A 22,884-nucleotide genomic window follows, 5' to 3' on the forward strand; every position below is an offset into this window, starting at 1 on the left:
GGTTTCATGATCTGAATTGTCCTGAAGGTTCTGTAGTTTGGGACAGATTGTGGCACACAATAATTAGAGTGTCTATCAGTCAACATAACTCACAGGGTAACATGGACTCCACTGAAGTTGTTTAGAGGAGGGCTGGTATCAAATTGGTCTTGTGTCCATGTAGCTCTCTCATATGCTATATTTATGTCCAAATATTTATTTTGGGAGAATGTATAGGAAAATTATTGCCTGTATATTACAAATTCATTATTCCCTAACAATTATATTGAAATTTTGTGTGCCCAATTTATGCTGCTGATCATCACCTCAAAAAAAACAAACTGCTAGATTTTCTGTTCTGTAATTTACATGAAATGTTTAACTGGAAAAAATAGTATTAATCTTTGCATTTTGTGGAATTCTTTGTGTATGTTATACAAATATGAAAGTGATGCAGTTGAAACATACAATAGAATGGGTCATTTGAAAACAAAATGTGGCGATCTGTTGAGATTTATTTAGGCTGATAGTAAATTGCACTGACATGCATGTTAGTTTATTTGTATAATGGCATCTTCTACCATTATATCCTATGGGGCATTGCTGTCTTCTCTATTTTAACTGTTTTATATAATTTAATTGTCAAAGAAATTTGGACTTAAATCTCCCTTGCCTCCCAAAAAAAATGTTAAACCAGACATGAAAAGCTTTGATTTTGAATCATAATTTATGCTTTATGGTCCAAAAGACATGCTCTAGACAGGCTAATTTTCTTGACTAGGACAACTGCAACTTAAAATGGAGGGATCTGAATCCAGCATTTGCCCCTTATCCATCCTCATCGGTAAGCAAAGCATGCAACCTAATTTTATAAATTTTCAAGCAGAAGAAAAAAAAGTGGTTGCAGATTCACGAGTCCCTTCCTCCTCCCCCCCCCCCCCCCCCACCCCCATCATCCAACATGACCAACACAATCCGAACACCAGTAAATTCTACTCATATTTTTCTTACTCTGAGGGAGCAGAAGGGCACTGCAGATCTCCTCTCTCAAAGGGGATGTGCAATCCAGTTCAGTTCGAGAAATTTTCCTGAATCTTATCTAACCCTTGATACGATTAAATATTTAGAAGCTAGTGATTTATTTGGTGAATAATTTTTAATCTGGATATTTACTGTAGAATACTGTGCACACCTTTGATCGCAGATGTTTACCACAGAGTATGAACACTGCAGTTTTCCAGTCCTTTGTATGGAGGCTGTGATTGATATCCTCGTGAACACACAGTTGTATTTTCCTGTTTCTTTCTGCCTTTCTAAGGGAATTTCAAACCTACCAAAAATAAAAACCTCACAATTTTATATGCAGGATAACTTTACAAACCCAGTGCCCTTACAATGAGGTTATGACTATATTCTCAAAGTAGGAAAATAAAAATATTGCTTGGCTTCTGGCAAGCACTTCTCCTCAGCAAGGTGTGAAAAAACTGCTAGGACAGCTGTGGTTGAAAAAACGATAAGAAAATATACTTTATTTGCACATACAAACAGCACCTCTAATTCAGCTCTGCTGTCGGCGCCTCACAAGGGAAAAAAAAAATATTCACTCTCTTCTTAATTAATAATCCTGCAGGTGGGAATCCAACTCATCCGAGGAATCCAACTTTCTGTCGCTGCTTCCCCAAGCTCTCTTCTTTGTTTAAAATCTCCTGCAGTGACACATGCAGTGCCTTGCCAACTCGTTTCCCCGTCTGCCAAAGAGTGAAGAGAAAGAAAACAAAACAAAACAAAAAAAAAAGCCACCAGATGAGGCACACGAGATGTTTATGACACACTACTAATTTAATCCAGAATTCTTGCTCTATATCAGCAGCTGACATTGCAAAAGCACAACATAAAAGATGCCTCTTACACGTCAAAAATGGGTCTGCTTCAAGAATATCACACTTGCATTTTTGGGCCTAGAAAATCGAGGCATAGTCAATGTCTGAACTACACTGAATTTTAAAAGATAGAAGAAAACAGTATTATTGTCCAATTTCAGATTTGTGGAAGGAGGGAAACAGAAGGTTTCTTTTGGGGGTGAGGGAGGAGGGCCTAACAGTTTCCTTCTATATTTCCAGCAAGTCAGAGTCATCGTTAAGTGCAACAATTGGGGGCCACTATGGCCCCTGACATCGCATGCCTTTATGTATCCAAATTTGAAACACTTTCTTTACTCCTCACATTTTTGGCAGTTATGAACCTACAAAGGGCTGAAATAACAAAACCAAACCCCCGCCTTACCTCTATCATCTCAAATATGCTCTCAGGATCCAGGCTGCCTTTCCCCACTTTCTTCATGCCTGTGAGGAGGCCTTTACTGGTTACAGAAATCAGAAGACTAGCCAGAGTGCAGGCCTCTTCTTGAAGTGTGGCATCTACTACATGCCTGTGACCAATCTGGAAAACAGATGATAGCAGCGCCATCATGAACTTCACATGTGCCAGAGTAAAGACTTGCCATTAGAGGGAGCAAACTACTTGTACTTCTTCCTCGTGTGAGGAAACCACTAGTTTTTAATTTTATGTAATGGCGTGCACAGAAATAAGAAGGCATCAAAATAAAAAATAAGAATAAGGAGATATATTGTTATTAGACTAACTTCCAAAAGATAGTAAAAAAAAAAAAAAAAAAAAAAAAAGCAGGTTTGCTTATCTGTAAACAGGTTTCTCCATAAACAGCAGGATAAAATCAGGCATAACCAGTAAGTGATGTCATCTGAGGCCCAGGGAGCAGAGAAGCTGATTTGTGGTGCAGAGGACTTGAGTAGGCCTGATAAAAATGAGCCTGTCACTAACTAATCATCCAGGTCTGAGTACATGCAGACTCCCTTGCATACTGAGTTGTACAGACATCTGCCAAACATTTTGTTAACATCCTCAGAACCACTGAGAGGCCAAACGAGGATTTTATACTGATATGTGCAGTCCCTTCACCACAAACCCGAGGACTCACATGGAGTCCCTTCCCTTGAATGAAGGGAAAAATCTGTTTGAAGAGAACTCATCTTGAACTTCTTTCAGACCAGCAATCTGTTCAGGTTCTACAGATCTAGGATGGGCATACCACCACCAGACTTCTTTGAGATTAAAAATTACCAAGAGTAGAATCCCGTACACCACACTCCCGAGGAGGGACTGGTTCCAGGGGCTGTTACTTCCAGCTACAGATGAATCGATTGTGAAGAGCTGGAACTAAAGACTGAGCTCTGCTGAACTGGAGGAGCACACAAGGCATGCAAGCCTTAGCCACACACCACAATTCTCAGGACCCCCTTCGTCCTTCGTGATATGGACCCAATCCGGCAGAAAAAAAAAAGAGTGGACCCCCCTCCCCTTACTGGGAGAGATGGGGAGACAGGTCTCAAGGACTTCAAAAAAATGTACTCCCAGCCTTGGGCTGCGGTTGTTGCTGAGCTTTTGTCTCCCACTGCTCTATCTCTGATGGCCTGTACGGGCAGCTGCTATAATAGGGAGAGGAAACTTGATGTCACTGGAAGGGATGAAAAGGCCACCTCTAGAAAAGTTTGAAAGAGAAGTATTGATATTTTGCTGGACCAGGCTGATCTCCTGCTTCTGTAAACAATGACTGCAGAGTGGAATGATACTCCTTGATCAAAGCCAACCATTTCTTGTGTCTGGTCTCTGAATAAGTTCTCTGCCGTACAGGAAATATTTGCAAGGCAATCATGAACATCCTCTCGGAGCCCACTCGCTCATAGCCATACAAGCCTCTTGGCTCCTATAGACACTGCTAAGGTCCTGGCCACACAGTGTTGAAGTGCTCATACGCAGAACAGAGAAGGTGCTTCCACATCCTCCATGGCACACTGAAACTTTACCCGACTAGGATTGGCTATGTCTGCTAGAGGTTTCACAGCTTCAGCCTCTGTTGGAAACAGGATGCTGGGCTTGATGGACCCATGGTCTGACCCAGCATGGCAATTTCTTATGTTCTTATGTTCTCATTTATGCAAACATTGCACCATAAATAGCTGGTGAACCTCAATCCATACACCAATCATAAATCCCTGGAAGATCTTCTTCCGAAAGGCATCCAACACCTTTGGATCCTTCCCAGAAGAGTGCTCTCAGGAGCATTTTGCCCCCTTCAATACCAACACCACCATTACAGAATGGTGCAGCAGCTGGACTACTCCAAACTCTGGAGTAGCCTGGCCTCTGTACTACAATTCAATTTTGCAAGCTATCAGAAAGCATGGCATAAGAGCCTACCACATCCTCATCTGTAGGTCTTCCAGATGGCCATGAACTTGGATGTGCATGAATTCTGCAAAAGGATGTAAAAATTGCAACAATCTTGAAAAGATGTGTTCTCGGGTCCTGCTTCTTTCTCAGGTCGATAGACAATGTCATTGCTAGCTTCTCCAGAAAGTGTGAATAACTGAATTATGTGCTAAGTTAGTATATTCATAAATGATCTGGATAAAGGAAAGATGAGTGAGGTGACCAAATTTGGAGTTGGCACAAAATTGTTTTGAGTCGTTAAAACATCAGCAGATTGTGAAGAACTGCAGAAGGACCTTGTAAGACTAGAAGACTGGGCTTCTAAATGGTAGATGAAATTTAATGTGGACAAGTACAAAATAATGCATGTAAGGAAAAATAATGCAAACTACAAGTACTCAATGCTGTGTTCCAAGTTAGGAGTCACCACCCAGGAAAAGGACCTCAGAATCCTTGTGGACAATACTTTGAAATCTTCAGTTCAGAGTATGGCAGCGGACAAAAAGGCAAACAATTTAAGGAATAATTTGAAAAGGAACAGAGAACAGAACAGAGAATATCATAATGTCCTTGCATAGATTCATAGTAGAACTGCACCTAGAGTATTGTGTATAGTTCTGGTTGCCCCCATCTCAAAAAAGACACAGCAGACATGGAAAATGTACAAAGAAGGGCAAAAATATGATAAAGAGGATGGAAAAGCTCCCTTATGGAGAAAGGCTAAACAGATTAGGGCTCTTTAGCTTAGAAAAGAGACAACAGAGGAGATATGATTGAAATTTATAAAATCATGAATGGGTGGAATGGGTAAATAGGGAACAATTACTTAGCTGTTCAAACACTAGACTTAGTCAAGGCAACTAACATGGTGGGGTTCAAGAGAGGATTGGACAAGTTCCTAAAGGAACATCCATAAGCAATTAGCCAGGTAGACGTGAGAAAGCCAGTGCTTATCCCTGGGTGTGAGATATAAGAAATAGATCAACTATTGGGGATCTGACAGGTACTTATGACCTGGAGTGGCCACTGTCAGACAGAACACTGGGCTCGATGGACCTTGGTATGACCCAGCACAGCACCAATGTTTTTATATTCTTATGTTCTGGAGGAGATGCATTCTGTGGCAAGTCTGGAATGTGATTTGAAGGACTCCCTGAGGGGGCCTGATCACGGTGGGTCACTGAGCCCTCTTCCAGCACCTTCTGTACCATGCTCAATTCCAACCCGTGACAAATCTGGATGCCAGCGCCATATGGGGGAAGTATTCCCAGTAGATTTGTGGGAGTACGAAGATACCAACTCCCCGCGCAACCAATGCTTCTTATGGTCCCAGGAGTCTGAAATGAGCTCACTCCGGGAAGAGGAGCGGGGTTGCACTGTCTGCATGGAGGCTTAGGCATCTTACCAAAACGCGCCTGCCACAGAGCTTCCATTCTCCAGGTGCAGTTCTGCTGTGCCCAAGGGGACATCTGGTCACAACTAGAACAGATGGGTGCATCATGGCAGCAATAGCAGTGTGTGTCTATGATGGACATGGAACGCCCACACCTACAGATCTTGAACCTACTGACCGTGAGCTTGTTAGCCTTGGATTTCTCCATACTTTAAAATGTTACATTTTGGGTTGTTTTTCTTTTGGTAGAACTTAAAAGTTGTGTTGAGGGGCTGCCAAGGCAATGGTGATAAGAGAGTCTTGCAAACTTGCATATCCAAGGCAAAAAAACCCAAAAAGTCAAACAGAGACTAGGAAATATGTCCATATGGTAGCTCAGACAAAGAAAAACCGAGGGGCTCCTAAGGCAGCATCCACATGTGGACCTCCCACGCACACTCAAAGACTTTATCTGAGTTCCGAGAGCTGGGTCTGTATTGGTGCTGTTGAAGGACATTGCCCACTAGTTATGGCTGATTTATGCCTGCTTGTTGACAGAAAAAAGTGTAGTTAACACTCCCTTCTTCAGGTCCGAAAAGATTCTGATTAGACCTGAGAAAGGGAGTGCTAACTCCTGAAACCTAGTCAAGAAATGTATTCAGTTAGTCCAATAAAAGAGATATCACCTTATATTTTTTTGTTGATCTTTATTTCAGTCTATTCAAATGGGTTAACACAGCAACCACACTACACTATGGCTTTAAATATATTCCTTCAAGCTAGTATCTACATTAAAGTGATCTATGATGCATAAGAACAAAAGATTTGTCATACTGGGTCAGACCAAAGGTCCATCAATCCCAGTTTCCTGTTTCCAACAGTGGCCAATCCAGGTCAGAAGTACCTGGCAGGATCCCAAAAGGTTGAGAGATTCTATGCTGTTTATCCTCAAAGTCAAGCACATCAAAGACAATGAAGCTTCCCTCATTGCAAGGGTACTCTATAAAAATCAGAACACTAACAAAACCTCTCAAACATTAGCAGTACAGCATAAATCTGGCACCTTATGCCCTTCATTAATAGTTTTGTCTCATTAATAGCTTGTCCAACCTGAAAAGCAGAATTTCCTTTAGCCATAATGGTTAGAGGACTGTTCCCTATAAATATGCTTGAGTGAGCTAGTAAGTGTCATTGCAATATGCATATTTATGGACATGCAGTTCCCTTTCTCCACCCTCCCCAGGAGTCACAGACCTTCAGGCAGCATGGGGTGTAAGAATCGGAGCTGTGAACCAAACATCAGTGTTTAACCTGACCCCTCCATGACAGTTACCAAACAGCTTCATTTTATCAAAGAGAGGCTGAGCCAGTCTTGCATGGGCTTGAAGTCCTATTTTTCTTAGGAACAGCTGCACTACAAATTCACAGATACCATGGAGTAAAAGCTGGACTGGCTCCTCAAGGACATGAAGCCATCTAGCAGCCCAACTATAGCAAAGGAGATGATAACTTGAGACTAGTATGGTTCTCCACTAATTTCAGCATTATCACAGCAATGAATACTGGAGGCCACCAGATGCCCATGGGCACACAAAACTACTGATCAAATTATTTTCCTGAAAAATGTCTATATTAAAAAAAAAAAAAAAGACAGTCTCCTGAATTCTGAGCAAAAACATTTCTGCAAATTTTGTATTTTCATTTTTCTTATTGTTTTTTTTTTTTTAATATGGCAAAATACTATTGAGGAGTTTTATTATTTTGAGGGCAGTTCACTTCTACCGAACAGATATCCAGGATGCCACAAATCAAACAAAACTGAAAGGACAATCCATACCCCTTCTCTTCCCCCAAGAAACCATACCTCAGCAGGGAAAATACTTACTTTGCTTAAAGTGATAATACAAGGCACATTTTCCACACTGAGCCGAATGCAGTCATAAGGGTCATCGGAGAGCTCAATCTCCTTTGATCCTTCATCATCTTCCAAAACACGTACCTTCGGTATCCTGGGGAGGCAGAAAGGAGCATTCCCAGAAAAAGTGAGAACAGAAAAGACATTGGAGTGTAACTTATAGCAGGGGGTGCTCACACCGGTCCTACAGGCCAGTCGGGTTTTCAGGATATCCCTAAGGAATATGTATGACATTTATTTGCATGCACTACATCCTGTGTATACAAAAATATTTCTCATGCATATTCTTTAGGGATATCCTGAAAACCCAACTGGCTGGGGGACCCTATAGGACTGGTTTGAGCATCCCTGACTTACAGCACTCTCCCACCTATCTGCTGCAGTCTCTTAAAGCCTGCACTTAACTAGAACCTTCACCCAACCTTCCACCTCTGCTGGTTTTCCTTGGCAGAACTATTATTTAACCCTTGTGCCCTGTCTACCTCACCCAAATTGCTCCCCCCCTCAAATATACCATTTTCCTCTCCGAATCCCAACTTAAAAGCAAACTGTACCTTAAGTAGTGTGCAATACTGGACAATATTTTAAAATTCATATATACAGTAAGAATAGACAGCCTGGCTCAATTAAAACTGTTACTGTATAGGCGTTGCTTTTTTGCTTTCAGTTACTTTTCCTGCAGGAAGTTTGGAAGAGCATCCCATTGATAGCCAATTGGCTCATGCAGTAGGTTTGTCATATTTGGTGCATCACAATCATGATGCACCAATCAGCTCCAACATGTGAAGTAAATTATGACTTTCTTGTTAACATCATGACTCTCGGGAACATAGGGGGACAAACTAAAAATTTAAAAATTCAATGAAATAGTGAAATTTATACCTGGCACAGACTGAACAGTAGTGCTTGTCAAGAATACTTCAGAAATATTGCACACAGCTTTCTTTAAAATCTGCTACTTTTCCACCTTATGTCCTTCTCGCCACTGCGTTGGTTATATCTGTGCTTGTAGCAGTGTATTCCGACTGCTTGAAAGCCATTTTTTTTTTTAGTTTCAAACTACCTAGTTAATTGTACCATTTATTTCTACTGCTACTTGTGCAAGACAAATATAAAAATAGTACTGCATGTCCTGTTACAGAAAAATAATTTATCAGCCCTTCCTTCCCCCATACTCCTGGCTAGTTAACCTTTTCTAAGCTTGCTTGCCTCACACCAATTACCACTGAGCCTAAGATGCTTGTAGCCACAGCTCAGGACTGTTCCATACAAAAGGGGAAAGAGCACCAAAGGGTCACTCTTTAGGTGCCTATGTGCTCCACTTGAAGGATTTTTTCCCATCACTCCCTGCCTGTTTGCAGGCTGTGTGTTCTCAGGTTCGGGGAACCACTTGAGCTGCAGAAGGCAGGATGTTCCCCCTACGCTGCATCTAATCCTGCTGCCTCTATCAATCCGTCTGCAAACCTTCAGACAGGGTGTCGTGCAGCCATTGAGATATACTCCACCTTAAAACTGCTCTGCTCCAAGCGTACAGTTCTGTCCGCATGCATCTGTGAAGGCCATGACCTCCCTCATTCCCCTCTCCCGACTTTCTGCTCACTTCCAAGGTATCAGCACAGTTTTAAGCAGAAGCCACTGAAAACATAGCGGGCAGTGACTGAGACCAATCAGATGATCACTGAAATTCAATAGTATTCGTCCACTTTTCGTGCTAAACTGGAGGAGACTAGGTCAAGGAGCCCAATGGGTTCCTCCTACTGCACATTGCCTTGGTATGATTATTGACCCCCCAAGATCCCTGCCACCAAACTCCACTGGGGAGGCCCACGGAACAGACATTCTCTTTTGCAGTGACACGCGGATTTCTTCTCTCTCCTTCACATGTGAAAATCCAACAACATGAAGAGAAAAATAAAATGCATTAACAGTTAAGGGTAAAGTCAGATCACATAACTCGTACCCATTTCAGAAAAGGGACTGAAACGGAGCACTTTTACAGATCATCTGCAAATGTGCAACTCAATTTTTGTGATGCCTTTTCAATAAACATATCCAAACTGAAAAAGAAAAACCTAAACATTAAAGGGTTCGGACTCGTCGTCATTTATTTGCTGCATGATTTTCCAGAAAAAGAGAGAGTCCAAAGCGAAATACAAAGGACTAATGCAGGCATACGATCTACAAGCATACAGTGGCGCCTGGTAGGGGTAGCTGTTTCCAGGGTGGGGAAAAAAAAAAAAACCAAACACACGGGTTCTACAGTTCCTATAAACAACAACTATGTATTTTTACTATATGAAGCATTCTGCATGAAGGCTGCTATAAAGTGCTCAGCACCACCACCCCCTATGCACCAGCACAGCTTTCTGTTACTCCACAACATGAACTCCCACTCCGTACTAAATCTAATTCTACAACAAATTACTTACACTATTTTTTTGGGAGAGGAAAGGCTGGGCCCAGGGTGCAAGTAGTTTCCTCCTCCTCCATTGGGTTTCCAACTCCATCAGAAACAGGGCTGGAGTCTGGCAGAATGAGCCTTTATCTGCAATTGCCCGGGGAGTTTTCCTCTATGTTCTATCCTCTCCCCAAGGAACAGAAAAACTGAGGTCGCAACGGGATCAAGGCCCCTCTGCATAGCACGTCCACAGAGTCATGGGGGCCTGTAAATCCCAGGGACCGACAGATAAAACATTTACAAAATATGAGAGAGGAGATGCATGGCATGTGATGGGCACAGCTGCTCACCTCGTACAGGCTCTGATGGAAACAAATTCAAAACAGCAATTTTTCCAAGGGCAAACCAGGTTGTTTAAAAATGAATTGAACTGGAACATAAAATGTTTCCTATGGGGCTGTTTCAAGAGGGTAAATTGTCTTTAAAATAAACAAACATCCTCTCTCCGTACTACCCCTACCAAAAAAAAAAAAGACCCACACTTAACAGGGTCGAAGACGACTCTGTAACGAGTCTTATGTAAATGCCCAAAGCCACAACACACTCGCATCAATGACTGCCAACAACCACTCTAAGCACAATGCCTGGCTAATTAAACTCTGGAGTTCACATTCACTCTGCTATAAGCATCTAATGAAGTTCAAATAAAGCTAACAAACCTTCTCTGGACAGGAACTGATTGATGGCTTGCTCACAGAGCCCTGGAAGAGAAGCGGTGAGAACGAAAACAGGGGGGGGGGGGGGGGGGGGGGGAGTGGTACATTTCACTTCCAAAAAAAAAAGTGAATCATCTGGATAGGATTTCCCTATGCCTATCAAAACAAAAAGGCCAAATGGAAAATAATTCAAAACAGCTTGTCCATCTGCAGACACATCAGACGCACGCCTTGCTTAATACCTACCTGTCCTAACAAACACTAGCCCGTGTGCTTAGAAAAACACTCAGAACCCTGAGCCAGCTGCGCCACTCTCCAAGGCACCTGAGAATAAACAAAATCCTCCTCTTAGAGCACTACAGCTTCATCAGCACGCTTCCCAAATGTCCGATAAATAACCTGAGTCGCTGCCAGCTCTCATTCATGTCAGCAACTCCCAAGAGTGGGCTGGTGAGAAAAAGAGGGCAACGCTTGGTCGGGTTCAAGAGCCTTTGGGTTTGCAAAGATGTTCCATGTGAGAGCAGAAATGGGACGCTCACGCCGTGCCTGATACAAATCTCTCTTCTCTCACTCCATGCAACACCTATTCTTACCACCTCCATTTACTGTGAAATACTACAGGAGCATGCACAGGGCAAGTATGCCAACTGTTCAAACTGCATTTCCCCCCGTTTAGCTGTTTCTTTTATATTTATAGGCAAATGTATTTTCAATAAAACAATCTCTTCAAATATCTTGTAACCTTTTTTGTTACTTTGTACCCATGGCGTGCCACAGGGCTTCTCCCTTTTGAAATCAGCTTGCATATCTGCGTATATTTTCCTGATACCTCCCTGGATAGTCTGATTATTGCCGCTTCAAATATCCCAAAGGTTTACCCAACGTACACGAGGCAAATCTTTCATTGGAAAGGAAGTTCCAGAAAAAAGTGATTACGTCAAAGGCCTGGAAAGAGGGAAGAGAGAGATCAAGAGAACGTAACAATATATTCTATTACAGAAAAGGTGACAGAGGCCTGGAGCAGCCTGCCAATGAAAGTAGCAAAGCAAATACCGGATCAGAATGAAAATAGCTTGGGGGACAGGCATAAACCTTACCAAGGAATGCAGGCTATTACCTTAACATCCAGCATGCCCACTAGCGTAAACAAGCAGTTATTCTGAAAATGAAGCAGGAGAATATTACACTTGGCAGAACAGGGAGGGTCCTATACTAGTCTGGTAGGACTCAAGGAAAGGAAATTATCAAGTAACAACTAATTTCTCCTTCCTCTTTATCCAGTAAAATCAGTCCAAACACATGGAATGTAACCCAAGCTATCCCTCTACTGGGCGGGATACTGCCAAGCCTGTTCTCAAGACTTCTGAACCAAAGGAAGCTTCTTCTCTGGCTCGAAGGTCAAGACGATAGTGCTTTGAGAGTAAGGGGTAGATTTTAAAAGGTGCGCGCGGAAGTAGATTTGTTCGCGCAACCCCCGATTTTATAACATGAAGAGGACGCATGTGTGCCCTTGCCCACAGCACTACTTCCAGGGTTGCCGCCATCAAATCAAGAACTTAGAGATAGCTCCATACCGTTGGGTGTACCGTGTTCACCAACTGACGCACCTGGTGCATCAACTTCTGTATCCATGTGGATGGAAGAAAGACCTTGCTCCGCCTGGTGTCGAACCAGACTCCAAGATACTCCAAGGACTGGGAAGGCTTGAGGCTGTTCTTGGAAAGGTTTACTACCCAACCGAGTTCTGTAACAAGGAGATCACCTTGTTGATAACCAGGAGGCTCTCTTCCATGAACTTGGTAATGATCAGCCAATCGTCCAAGTAAGAGTGCACCAGGATCCCATCTTTTCTCATTACTGCTGCCACGACCACCATAATCTTGGAAAACATTCTGGGGGCGGTGGCTAAATCAAAGGGCAGGGCACGAAACTGATAATGACGACCCAGCACCGCAAAACGTAGGAAACATTCCAATCCGACAGGATCACCAACATGTAGGTAGGCCTCAGATAGGTCCATGGTTGTTAGGAACTCTCCTGGTTGTACTGCCATTATCACGAAGTTCAAGGTCTCCATGCGAAAATGTGTCACTCACAAGTGATGGTTGACGCTCTTGAGGTCCAGGATGGGGCGAAAGGAATCTTCCTTCTTGGGTACAACAAAATAGATGGAATATCACCCCATATTTTCCTGGGGCGTAAGTACTGGGACCATAGCCCTCATCCTGAGGAGTCCTAGAAATGTAATCTCCACTGCTTGCTCCTTGTGCTGGGGGTGGCAAGGTGACACCATGAATACATCCTGAGAAGTGCTGTGGAATTCCAGTGGATATCCTTCTTGTATGACTTTCAGTACCCATTTTTCCGAAGTAATCTCGACCCACCTTTGGTAAAAAAGAGACAGACGACCCCTTATCTCCTCATCCCGAAGGTTTGGGGGGGGGGGGGGGGATTTCAGGACGAGCCTGAACCTAAACCTGCCCCTCTCCTGTGTGCTAGGTACGAAAGGACTGGGACCTCCCAAGGGGTCGAGACCTCTGAAATGTCAAATTTCTGTAGGGGCAGAAATGCTGAGAACCCTGGAACAAGCCCTCATAGGCTATGGGCACTGTAGTTGCTTCTGCTTATCTTCCGGTAACTGGGGAACTGGAGATTACCCCATTTACTGGCCAGCTTTTCCAACTTGCTCCCAAATAGGAGTGATCCTTTAAAGGGCATCTTTGTAAGATTAGCTTTGGAGGTTGCGTCAGCTAACCAGTTCCACAGCCATAGCTGTCATCTGGCTGTCACCACTGAGGCCACTCCTCTGGTCGAAGTATGGACTAAATCAGATCCTGCATCTGCTAAAAAGGCGGCAGTGGGTTCCATAATCGCTCTGGAATTCACCCCGAGTCATCAATCTCCTGAGAGAGAAGCAGAACGAAAGAGCCACCAGAGCACAAGAAGAGATATGACTCATTACACTTACCAATTAATATTATTTACAAACTATGTTACCGATCCTTAAATGGCACCTATGTAACTTAAGATAAGTTAGCTTCATTTTTATGTGCCTTAATGTAAACCGTTGTGACGGTTCCCACCAAATGACGGTATAGAAAAATGTTAAATAAATAAATAAATAAAATATGTAAGGCCAGCACTACAGCGTTAAAGACTTGTTTAAGGATAGGCTCAATCTGTCTAGCTTTCCCATCTTTTAAGGTCGTTCTTCCTTCCACTGGAATAGTTGTTCGCTTAGAGAAGGACAGACCAGCGTGTCCACTTTAGGGAAACGTGAATGTTCTCTTACCACTGGGTCCAGAGGGTATAGAGCTAACGCCCTGCCCCCTTTAAAACTTGCATCTGGGGCATCCCATTCCAGATCAATCAACTCCTGGATGGCGTCCATCACCGGAGAGTAGCAGGAGACTTTTCGCAGGGAAATCAAAATGGGATTCTTCTTTGGTTCCATCAGAGTCCACCCCGGGAACTCCCAGCGTCTTCAGGGTCTGGGAAACCGGGGCTGGCAATTCGTCTCTATGAAAGAACTGTAACATGGTCAGATACGGTGCCAACCCAGGGGGGCTTTCCCTATCTTCCAAGGAATCAGGATTCTCCTCTTAGTCTGTGCCATCTGGGTCCCTGCCAGGGATACCTTTGATAAGGAGAGACATACCTCGGGGACTGCCAGTAAGAATGGTAGAGGGAGGGGATACCAGCTGAGGTTCTGACCGGATAGGGGCAAGTGAGGCAGTAGACTGTGCCTGTACGAAGGCTTGTTGCCCCTGGAAAAATTCCACCCAGGAAAAGGCAGCCTGGTCCATGCCAAATCCAGGAGGCACTGGGGTGGGACCAGTTGAATTTCCACCACCCATGGATGATCCAGTCAAGGGAGTACTGAGGTCCGGCGTACTTCCATTTAAGGAATGGAAGGAGCTTGGTTTAGCAAAGTCCGAGGAATCTAATTCTCCTTGGGTGTCCTCACAATGCCGACATATGTTGGAATCCAAGTCCAACTGCGAGGCTCTAATATGGCAAACATTGCAGAAAGCAAGGCACTTAGGTTTCTTGGTTGGCGGTGCCATTGGCCTCGGTAGCTGTGTGCTCTTTCAGCTCGCATTTAAAAATTTATGCATACAAATTTCAAATGTCCGGGCGGGGTGCGGCAAGGAGCTCGTACAGCTCTTCCTGTATTGCACACTTTAAAAGATGTGCGCGTAGGTACGCACCTGACGTTACATGCACTGTGCGTTCTGACGTCCTATGGAGGGCAATATGGAGCACACACAAACGTGCTCAACGTACGTGGTGTACTGACCAAGTCTATAGTGGGGCCTAGCCCACCGGGGACTGTTCAGCCAGCTCGGAAGCCCAATTCCTCTTACTCCCCCCCAACGGAAGCGGGAACGACATGGGTACTGCATTCCGAGCATGGACACAGAGGGGAGACCTACTGAAATTCCCTCTAATCATCTCTGAACATATAGGTAAATCTTCCTCTTTTTTTTCCCCCTTCTTACCTTGGGCTCAGCGCTTACCGGCTGAGTACAGAAACTGTCTCCGGCTGTGTGGGGGGGGGGGGGGGGGGGGGGGGGGGGAGGTGGCTCTGGCCATCACCGCCACACTTGGCTTTCCTGCTCCCGCTGCCTTTCAGCTGCCTAAACAGCAAAGTCCATGCCGGGAACCGGCTACCTGACCAAGGCACATCTCTGAGGGATCTTGCAAATCGCCTCAAGAATTCTCAACTGGGAGAGGAACCTTTAGGTATCACTGCAGGGCTCAATTTTCTTCAATTTAGAATATAGAATTTCTCCTTCCAAAAAGTACAGCAATCCCCATAGGGAGAGGTAGGTCCACCATCTGCTGGAGATGGAGAATAGTGGATAGCTGGGGTCAATGCAGGGGTGAATCTAGGGTGACGTCAGCTTTGCAACCTGTCTCCATCTCCATCTGCTGGCAGGGGAGCATAACCCATTGGTCCTGAGTCCATCTGGGTACACGCTAGGAAAGTAGCAATTTTCAAAGGTCATTTTATGTGCGTTTGCCCTTTTGAAAATTACCTCCTAGAATCTCCCTCTGCACAGGCTGGATGGATCTTTATCCGCCATCATTTACTATATTATTATGTTTTAACCTCTGCATTTCTTTCAGCTGTTCTTTTTTTGCTCTGTGCCAAATGTAAAAGTTTTGTTATGTATAAAAGCCATGCACGAGCTCTTTTTAGATCCACACATGGCTGCTAAAGTTGTTCTCAGTCACAATACCTCATATGGACAGGTGTTAACAGACAAATCAAAAGATTATTTTCAAATGAGGGATGTGCGTACCCACTCCCTCTGCTACGCACTATGAGTTACGGTTATCAGACAGAAGCTGCAGCTGAATGGTCTGCTTCAAACATGGCTGCAGATGCTGAAGAGGTACAGCTCTTAGGTCTTACCTTGTATTAAACAAAGCCGCCTTCACACCTATAGAGATGGCATCAAAGAGGTTGCCCCCGCACTCCAACAGCTGAGCAAAAACATAAAACAAAAGAACAAAACAGGACCTTAGTTAGACTGCACACTGTAGATATAACCTTGCTTTAAAAAAAAAATAAAATTCTACAAACACGCTTCTTTTTTGTGCACGAACCAGGGAGTGCTTACAGAAAGCACTTCCACACTGGCACTAGATGCCCTGCAGTGCCCATGACTACCAAAGTGTTATTTTGAAAGGAAAAGGATACCTGAAAGGGATGGAAACATCTGAGAAATCCTAGCACAAAAGCTCCAAGAGCAATCGATCCCTCTGAAGAGCCCTTTCACCGAATCAGAGCAGTAGCCTCTACAATTTGTTGCTTTTCTTTAATGTGGTTTTCATTGTTTAGATGACCTAGGCTTGATCTCCTATGCATGCACTAATCGGAGAACACGGAATTTGAAAGAAACCGTGCAGGTACTCGTATGAATTTCTCCTCGGCAGGAGGCCTCCTTTGCACATAGGCAGAACAGCAAGGCGGCTGCCCTGTGAAATGAGTGGGGGGGGGGGGGGGGGAGAGAGGGAGGGGTGCTACATCGGCAGGGCTTCACAGTGGGAGTGACACCAGTGGAGGATGGCATCTGCTTCAAATGCAACCCCAGCCCTCTGCACGGCTACGAGTACAGACTTTATATTTAAAAAGAGACACATCTATATACAACCCCCCCCCCCCCCCCCGCCAAATCAATGGAGCATGTGTGTGGAGCTCCAAAGGGAACAGTCATCTGTGGCCTCCTACTCAGGAATTTCTCGGTGATTTGGAAACAAATCATCAGAAGAGCAGAGGCTGGCATGGGAGAGAGATCGTCGTAGATGACGACTCCCTTTAGATCTCCGTCCATGGGCAGAATGGATGCCCCCCCGTAGATACTGCTATTGCGAGATATCTGGTATTACCCCCACCTGACGACTGTGAATGCTTATTGATTCAAGCCTTCAGCAGAAGAGGCCTTTTCCTCAAGAAATCGTATCTTATGTAAGAGAAAGGATCAGACACACATACACACACACACACATGCGAGATCAGCGGGACACAGAAATTAAAGTCAAAAAAGAGTGAGCAGGGATCAATTTGTCCTCATTTTCACAGCTGCCAACTGCATCGTCCTAATGTTAACGCTCTGTAGCGGTAAACAAAGAGCAGGAGGGCATCCGTAGCAATCATAGTAGTTTCTGCACGGTCCCACCCTGTGCTGTGCCTTAAAACACCAGCTATCGATTTTATAATTAAGTAGGAAAAGCTATGTCTGTGCCCGCACAAGATTCAGACGGAATGCGTACCACTCCACAGGCAGCCCAAGTCCGGTTCGCTGAAATCCATTGCTTTTTAAAAATGGATTTCTGTCGCTCTGGGACGTTATTAACACTGTATAATGTCTTAATTCCTCAGTCTGAGCATAGCATTAGGATGTTAAGAGTGTGTGTGCGCGTTGGGGCTGGACAGGGATGGAGAAACAGGCATGAATGCAGGTTTGTATTCTTTGCTTATTAATGTTTTCAAGAATACTGTGCAAATGTGCTATAGCGATAATTTATATCTGTCTGGAGGCATGCAAGCCTCCCCTAAACTACACCAACTGGCTTGATATCAGGGCAAGGGTGGAAGACGTTCTACAATGGCTAAGCAGGTTACAGTATTGCCGCGGTTCCCAACCCTGTCCTGGGGACCCCCCCAGCCCGTCAGGTTTTCAGGATATCCACAATGAATATGCATGAGAGAAAATTTGCATGTTTTGGAAGCAGTGCATGCAAATTTTCTCTCATGCATATTCACTGTGGATATCCTGAAAACCTGACTGGCTGGGGGGTTTCCCCAGGACAGGGTTGGGAACCACTACACCATTGAAAATGACCAGATCCTCCTGAGGGGTCAGGCCATTTCCAATAGGAAAAGCGCTAGAAAACTCCCTGCTCGGGCCTGGTTTTCATTTCCTCCTTTGTTTGCGGACGTGTGCTTTCTGGGATGCTCTTGACAATAACATCCAAATAATCATAAACACGCAAATTAGGATCTTCAGCAGAAGAGGCAATTTTGTGGTTTAGCTAATTACTGGGGAGCAGCTGTATTCCAGTCTGCTGATCGCTGGCAGCGTGAAGAAATACGGCAAGTTTAACACACTGGTGCCTTCTGCTGCTCTGAGGCCTTCAGAAACTAAGCCAGCGCCAGCAGCAGAGAGATGCCCCGCCCCACCCATTTTCTCTTGCTCTGGGGCTTCATTTTCAAACTTGACTTAAGATAAATATAGTTAGGGAACCCTGCTCAAAAGTGCCACGTTCCTCTCCCACTTGTAGAGTCCTGCAACGCCCAGATATCGCCAGTGACAGGAGAGGGAGCACCGCTGACACCAAAGTACTGCTGGATCCAGGACGGACCATAAGCCAAAGAACAAACATCGGTATAACAGGAAGGGGGGGTAGGTGAAGAACAGGAGAAGCAAGAGATCATCATAGGTACTCAAGGAGGATTATTAGGCTGTCAAAGAAAGTAAAAGCTAATTTAGAAAGCAAACCGCTGCAGCTTCACGTTTGCTTTAAAGGACCATGGAATTGAAGCCAACCACAACGTATTTGCTCTGTTGAGCTGGGACATGCTCGGACGCACTCTGCACCTCCCTTTTGAGGCTGTCTGTTCTTACACACTGACCTCTGCATTCCCCTTCACCTGCCAACTCGGCCGCATGGCAGCTCAGAAAGCAATCTCTCCCGGGGTGGGGCACGCTAGGGGCTGTTCCCATCATACACTTGATCCTGACATTGTTGGTTTGTTTTCATGATACTTTTTTTTTTTTTTTGGATTTGTACACTGCTTCAGGTGACTGCATTCCCGGTGAGACCGGGAATGCAGTTCAGAAATTTGATAAAATACATGGTGGCAATGATGATTTATTGAATCGCTTTTGCCTCCTAATAGTGCACAGCAAAGACCAATGAATGGCCGAGCAATGTAACAACAAACGTCACCAATACAGGCTTCAGGCACAGGAACCTATGGCGTGGGGAGGGGGTGGCATTTTCCCAGTTGTCTCTTCACCGAGTCCTCTCTCTCTCTATTTTGTTCATTTTAAAACAATTTTATGCAGGTTGTTGGTTATTTTATGGCAACCAGGGTAACTCTTAACAGTAATATTCAGCCACACTGAAGTCCTTCTTCAAACAGAGCTGGACACTAGTCATTAACTGGTTAGGATTTTCTATAAAATGCACAGAACACCCGTGCCTGATTATGCCCAGGTTCTCAGCAGGAGCGGGATCTGCTGTAATGCCTGCGCTGTAGTTAGGGGATGGGCTGGACAGGCCAATGGGGTAGAAACAGCACATGGCAGGGCTTGTGAGCTCGCCATTCTGCTTTCACAGTCACTTTAAGTCCCTAACGAAAGCAATCACGTTTATTACTTTTCTCCAGATTATAAATCAGATTTACTCCAAATTCAGTAAAACTCCTGCACCCCCCCTTCTCTGACACAGTGGTGTTTCTAGCACCATGATGGAAGCAGCCTCTACATTCCCCACCCCCCGCAAACCCCACCAGGAGAAAGGATCAGGAATTGCAGTACGGATGGACACCTGCTGGCTGAAATAAGGGAGTCAGTCACTGGCCTGTAGTTTTGAAAGAGAGCTTGGAAAAACACCAGCTGAATTAAAAGGCGAGAGAATAACTGAGCAGCACTGGTGCTGTGTCACTGGGGAAATATTTAGGAACAAAAGTGGCAGGCCCCAGCCTCCCAGTGAAGCGGAGTGTGCAAAGGTCACACATCCAGAGGTTAAGTCGTGGCATGTGTGCACTGAGGAGCTGGGCCTTGATTCTGCAGGGGAATTAATAATTTCATTTATTCAGAATAAAATAGATGCCTTCCTTTCAATCAGATCCCAGAGGTGCAGGGAGGCAAAATGACTCGCCTGTGTCATACAGGGAGTCCCATGGCAGAAGAGAGGCAAGGACTCCCGGTCTCTTACTTCTTCTGCATCACAATCCGATACTCTTACCACTAGACATTACCCTCTTCTCCAAAATTAAAGACTCTGTCGCGTGCCACCTGCCTTCCAGGGACAGCTAAAGGCAGCTTCACTTAGCACCCTGAAGAGAGGTTCCAACAATTCAAAAGCACAAGTTGTTGTTGTTACAGTAATAAATGCCTCCATGAATTCATAACTACAGGAAACAATGGCATATGTGCCTTTTCAAGCAAACTTAAGGCGGTTTCATCTCTCTTTTATAAGTAACCTTTTTTTTTTAAAAAGGTAATTCAAAAGTACACTAGCAGTAAACAGGGAAAGCCAGCTCAGACTGGGTCTGCTTAAGCTGCTACATGAAGCCGCACAAGACTGCGCTACTCTCACTTCCATCAGCTTGCACAGTTTTTATATTGGGGGGGGGGGGAGTTTCTCTCTTCCCTGCATCTCCCTCCCCCACCCAATGCCTCCTAGGAAATAAACACAGCAATGTAATAAATTTGCTGTTTACTTACCAAAACGTCGACATAGAGAATCCAGCAGTGCTCAGCATGACTGATGCAGAGAGCCTTCAGGTCCAAGCTGCTCTCATTATTAAACACTCTGTACAACGTGTTCGCGATCTCCGTTCCAAGTTCCTCTCCTCCACGGCCTTCGAATTCCGGGGCGGCATTCGCTGAGCTACGAAGGGAAGAAAAAAAAAATGGGGAGGGATCACACACACACAATTCCTCGGGGATTACAACGGCTCTTGCACGAGGTCCTAGTGAAGTCTGCAGGGCTTCAGTGGGTGATGGACAATGGCTCCATCAAGTCTTCTGTCTATTTCCTTTTCTCCCAGTCATCACAGAAACAATATGGAGTCAGTTTTCAAAAACTACTCATTACCTAAATTCATAGAATTTAGGGACTTAAAAACTAAGGATCCTAAATTTGGGCCTTCAATTCGTTTCCCTAAATTTAGGCTCCCATGTTAAGTAATTAGTGCTGAAAATCACTGCAGAGCACCTAAATCTTTTTTCTCTGCCTTAACTCCGCTCCTGTAATTGTCCACTATTTAGGTATCTAAAATTGGGAGGATAAATTTAGGTGCTCAGAGCCAGTCAAAATTTCCAAAGGGAACTAATTTAGATTCCTAACTTACTAAGTTGGGAACCTAAACCCAGACGATTTGAGTGTAAGTGCTCAAATCTGCCATCAGAAAGGCCACAATCAATCTGATTTCCCAATTCCGGCTTTGCTGGCACAGAAATCATCCTGGACAACCAGAATTTAGTTCAAAATGGGCCTTTTCACCTTAAGAGTTCTAAACTCTGCTTCCTCATCTCATTAAAATGTGCCTGACACAGGAAAACAACAAAACAAAATGTTCTCCAGTAAAGCTGTAAAAGCAACGCTACCGTGTGCACTTCCTACCGCACTCAAACACCACTCATCAGTTTTAAAAACTGGAAATCAGCTCTAATATATTAGCCATTTTACTAAATAAAAAAGAATCCAACTGACAGGGAGGCAAAATTCTAGGGCCTCGAGGGCCAGCAGTGACCATGAAGCTTATCTGGCTGCCAGATTAATTTTTTTGGCAGAACGAGGACTGTTTGCGCTCCATACGCTGAAATAATAAAGCTATATTTGAGAACCTTGCTGAAGGCGTGGGGCTGGGATTGGGAAGGTGAATCTATGGCCCCTCGATAGATAGATACTTCATCCCGGGGCAGAGAGAATGTGCTAGAACAGTGGCTCCCGAGCCTCTCCTCAGGGACTCTTGGCAATGACCATGCATGACAGAGATTTGCAAATAAAAGCGGCACATTCATTTTAGATATCCTGAAAACCTGGCTGGCTGGCTGGCTGGCCGGAGGGGGTTAACCACAGTGCATGTCTGCTTCTAGGTGACTTCAAAGAAATCCCTACACTGAGTATGAGATAAAAGGAACAGGACTTGGCTTTGCTTTCACTGCAGGTTGCTTTCGGGCATCTTGGGTTATTTCTAAGACATCAGCAGCAATGGAATCATTGGCTAAGTGATGGGATAGAGGCACGTCCGGGGTCATAACACAAGGTAAGGGAGGGACTATAAATATTAAAAACTCTCTCTATATAAAATTAAAAATTAACGCTCACCCCCACCCCACCTTGTATGGAGTCAACACAGTGAAGCATACACTATTAGCACCATCTAGTGGTGCAGAAAAATATGGCCGCTTGCAGTTCAAAAAAGATTTAACTTCTAGTTTGGAAGCCAAGTGGAAAACACATCCTAGGTTTTAAACCATACAGCATAACTAACAACAATTATAAAAACTGGCTAAGCAATAGACAATCTGCAGGCAATAAGAGGTTAGCATACTAAAAAAGCTGCAACATAGCTTGGCTCAAAGCAACAGCACAAAAGGGTTTGATTGTAAAGTTCCCTGGCTTTAAAGAAATGTCCAACAGGCCATCAACATGCAGCATGTAACAGTGGACAGCTGAGAAAGTGCTCTACTGCCTTCCCCTCCTCCCTTGACAGGAAGCCCTTTTGCTGATGCACTTGCCTCTGGCCCAGCTACCTCTTAGGACCTGCCCTGCTGTGCCCAACCAAAGGTGGGAGGGTCTCAGGCAGGGTCACTGAAACACTACCAAGAATGTTACAAGAAATAGTCCTGGGGGGGAATTCTGCATTACTGCGGAGCACAGAATCTGCGCAAAATTTCCTCCCTGCCCCCCCCAGAAAATGGCAAAGATGGAGCACGACCCACTCGCAGCGAAGATGAAAGCCCCG

General features: G+C 44.5%; 1 protein-coding gene across 1 annotated transcript in view; it reads right to left on the reverse strand.

The window, feature by feature from the left end:
• Positions 1 to 1,480: 1,480 nt before the first annotated feature.
• EXOSC7 (exosome component 7) overlaps positions 1,481 to 22,884 on the reverse strand; it is a 30,307-nt gene continuing 8,903 nt past the window's right edge. Inside the window, exons 4-8 of the mRNA XM_029589609.1 lie at positions 20,636 to 20,801; positions 16,090 to 16,160; positions 7,524 to 7,647; positions 2,263 to 2,418; positions 1,481 to 1,727 (exon numbers count right to left, since the gene is read on the reverse strand). Coding sequence (XP_029445469.1) covers positions 1,623 to 1,727; positions 2,263 to 2,418; positions 7,524 to 7,647; positions 16,090 to 16,160; positions 20,636 to 20,801 — 622 coding nt within the window. The 3' untranslated portion in view covers positions 1,481 to 1,622. The remainder of the gene's footprint in view (positions 1,728 to 2,262; positions 2,419 to 7,523; positions 7,648 to 16,089; positions 16,161 to 20,635; positions 20,802 to 22,884) is intronic.

This window comes from Rhinatrema bivittatum, chromosome 2 (genome assembly GCF_901001135.1).
Source record: "Rhinatrema bivittatum chromosome 2, aRhiBiv1.1, whole genome shotgun sequence".
Classification (NCBI taxonomy): domain Eukaryota; kingdom Metazoa; phylum Chordata; class Amphibia; order Gymnophiona; family Rhinatrematidae; genus Rhinatrema; species Rhinatrema bivittatum.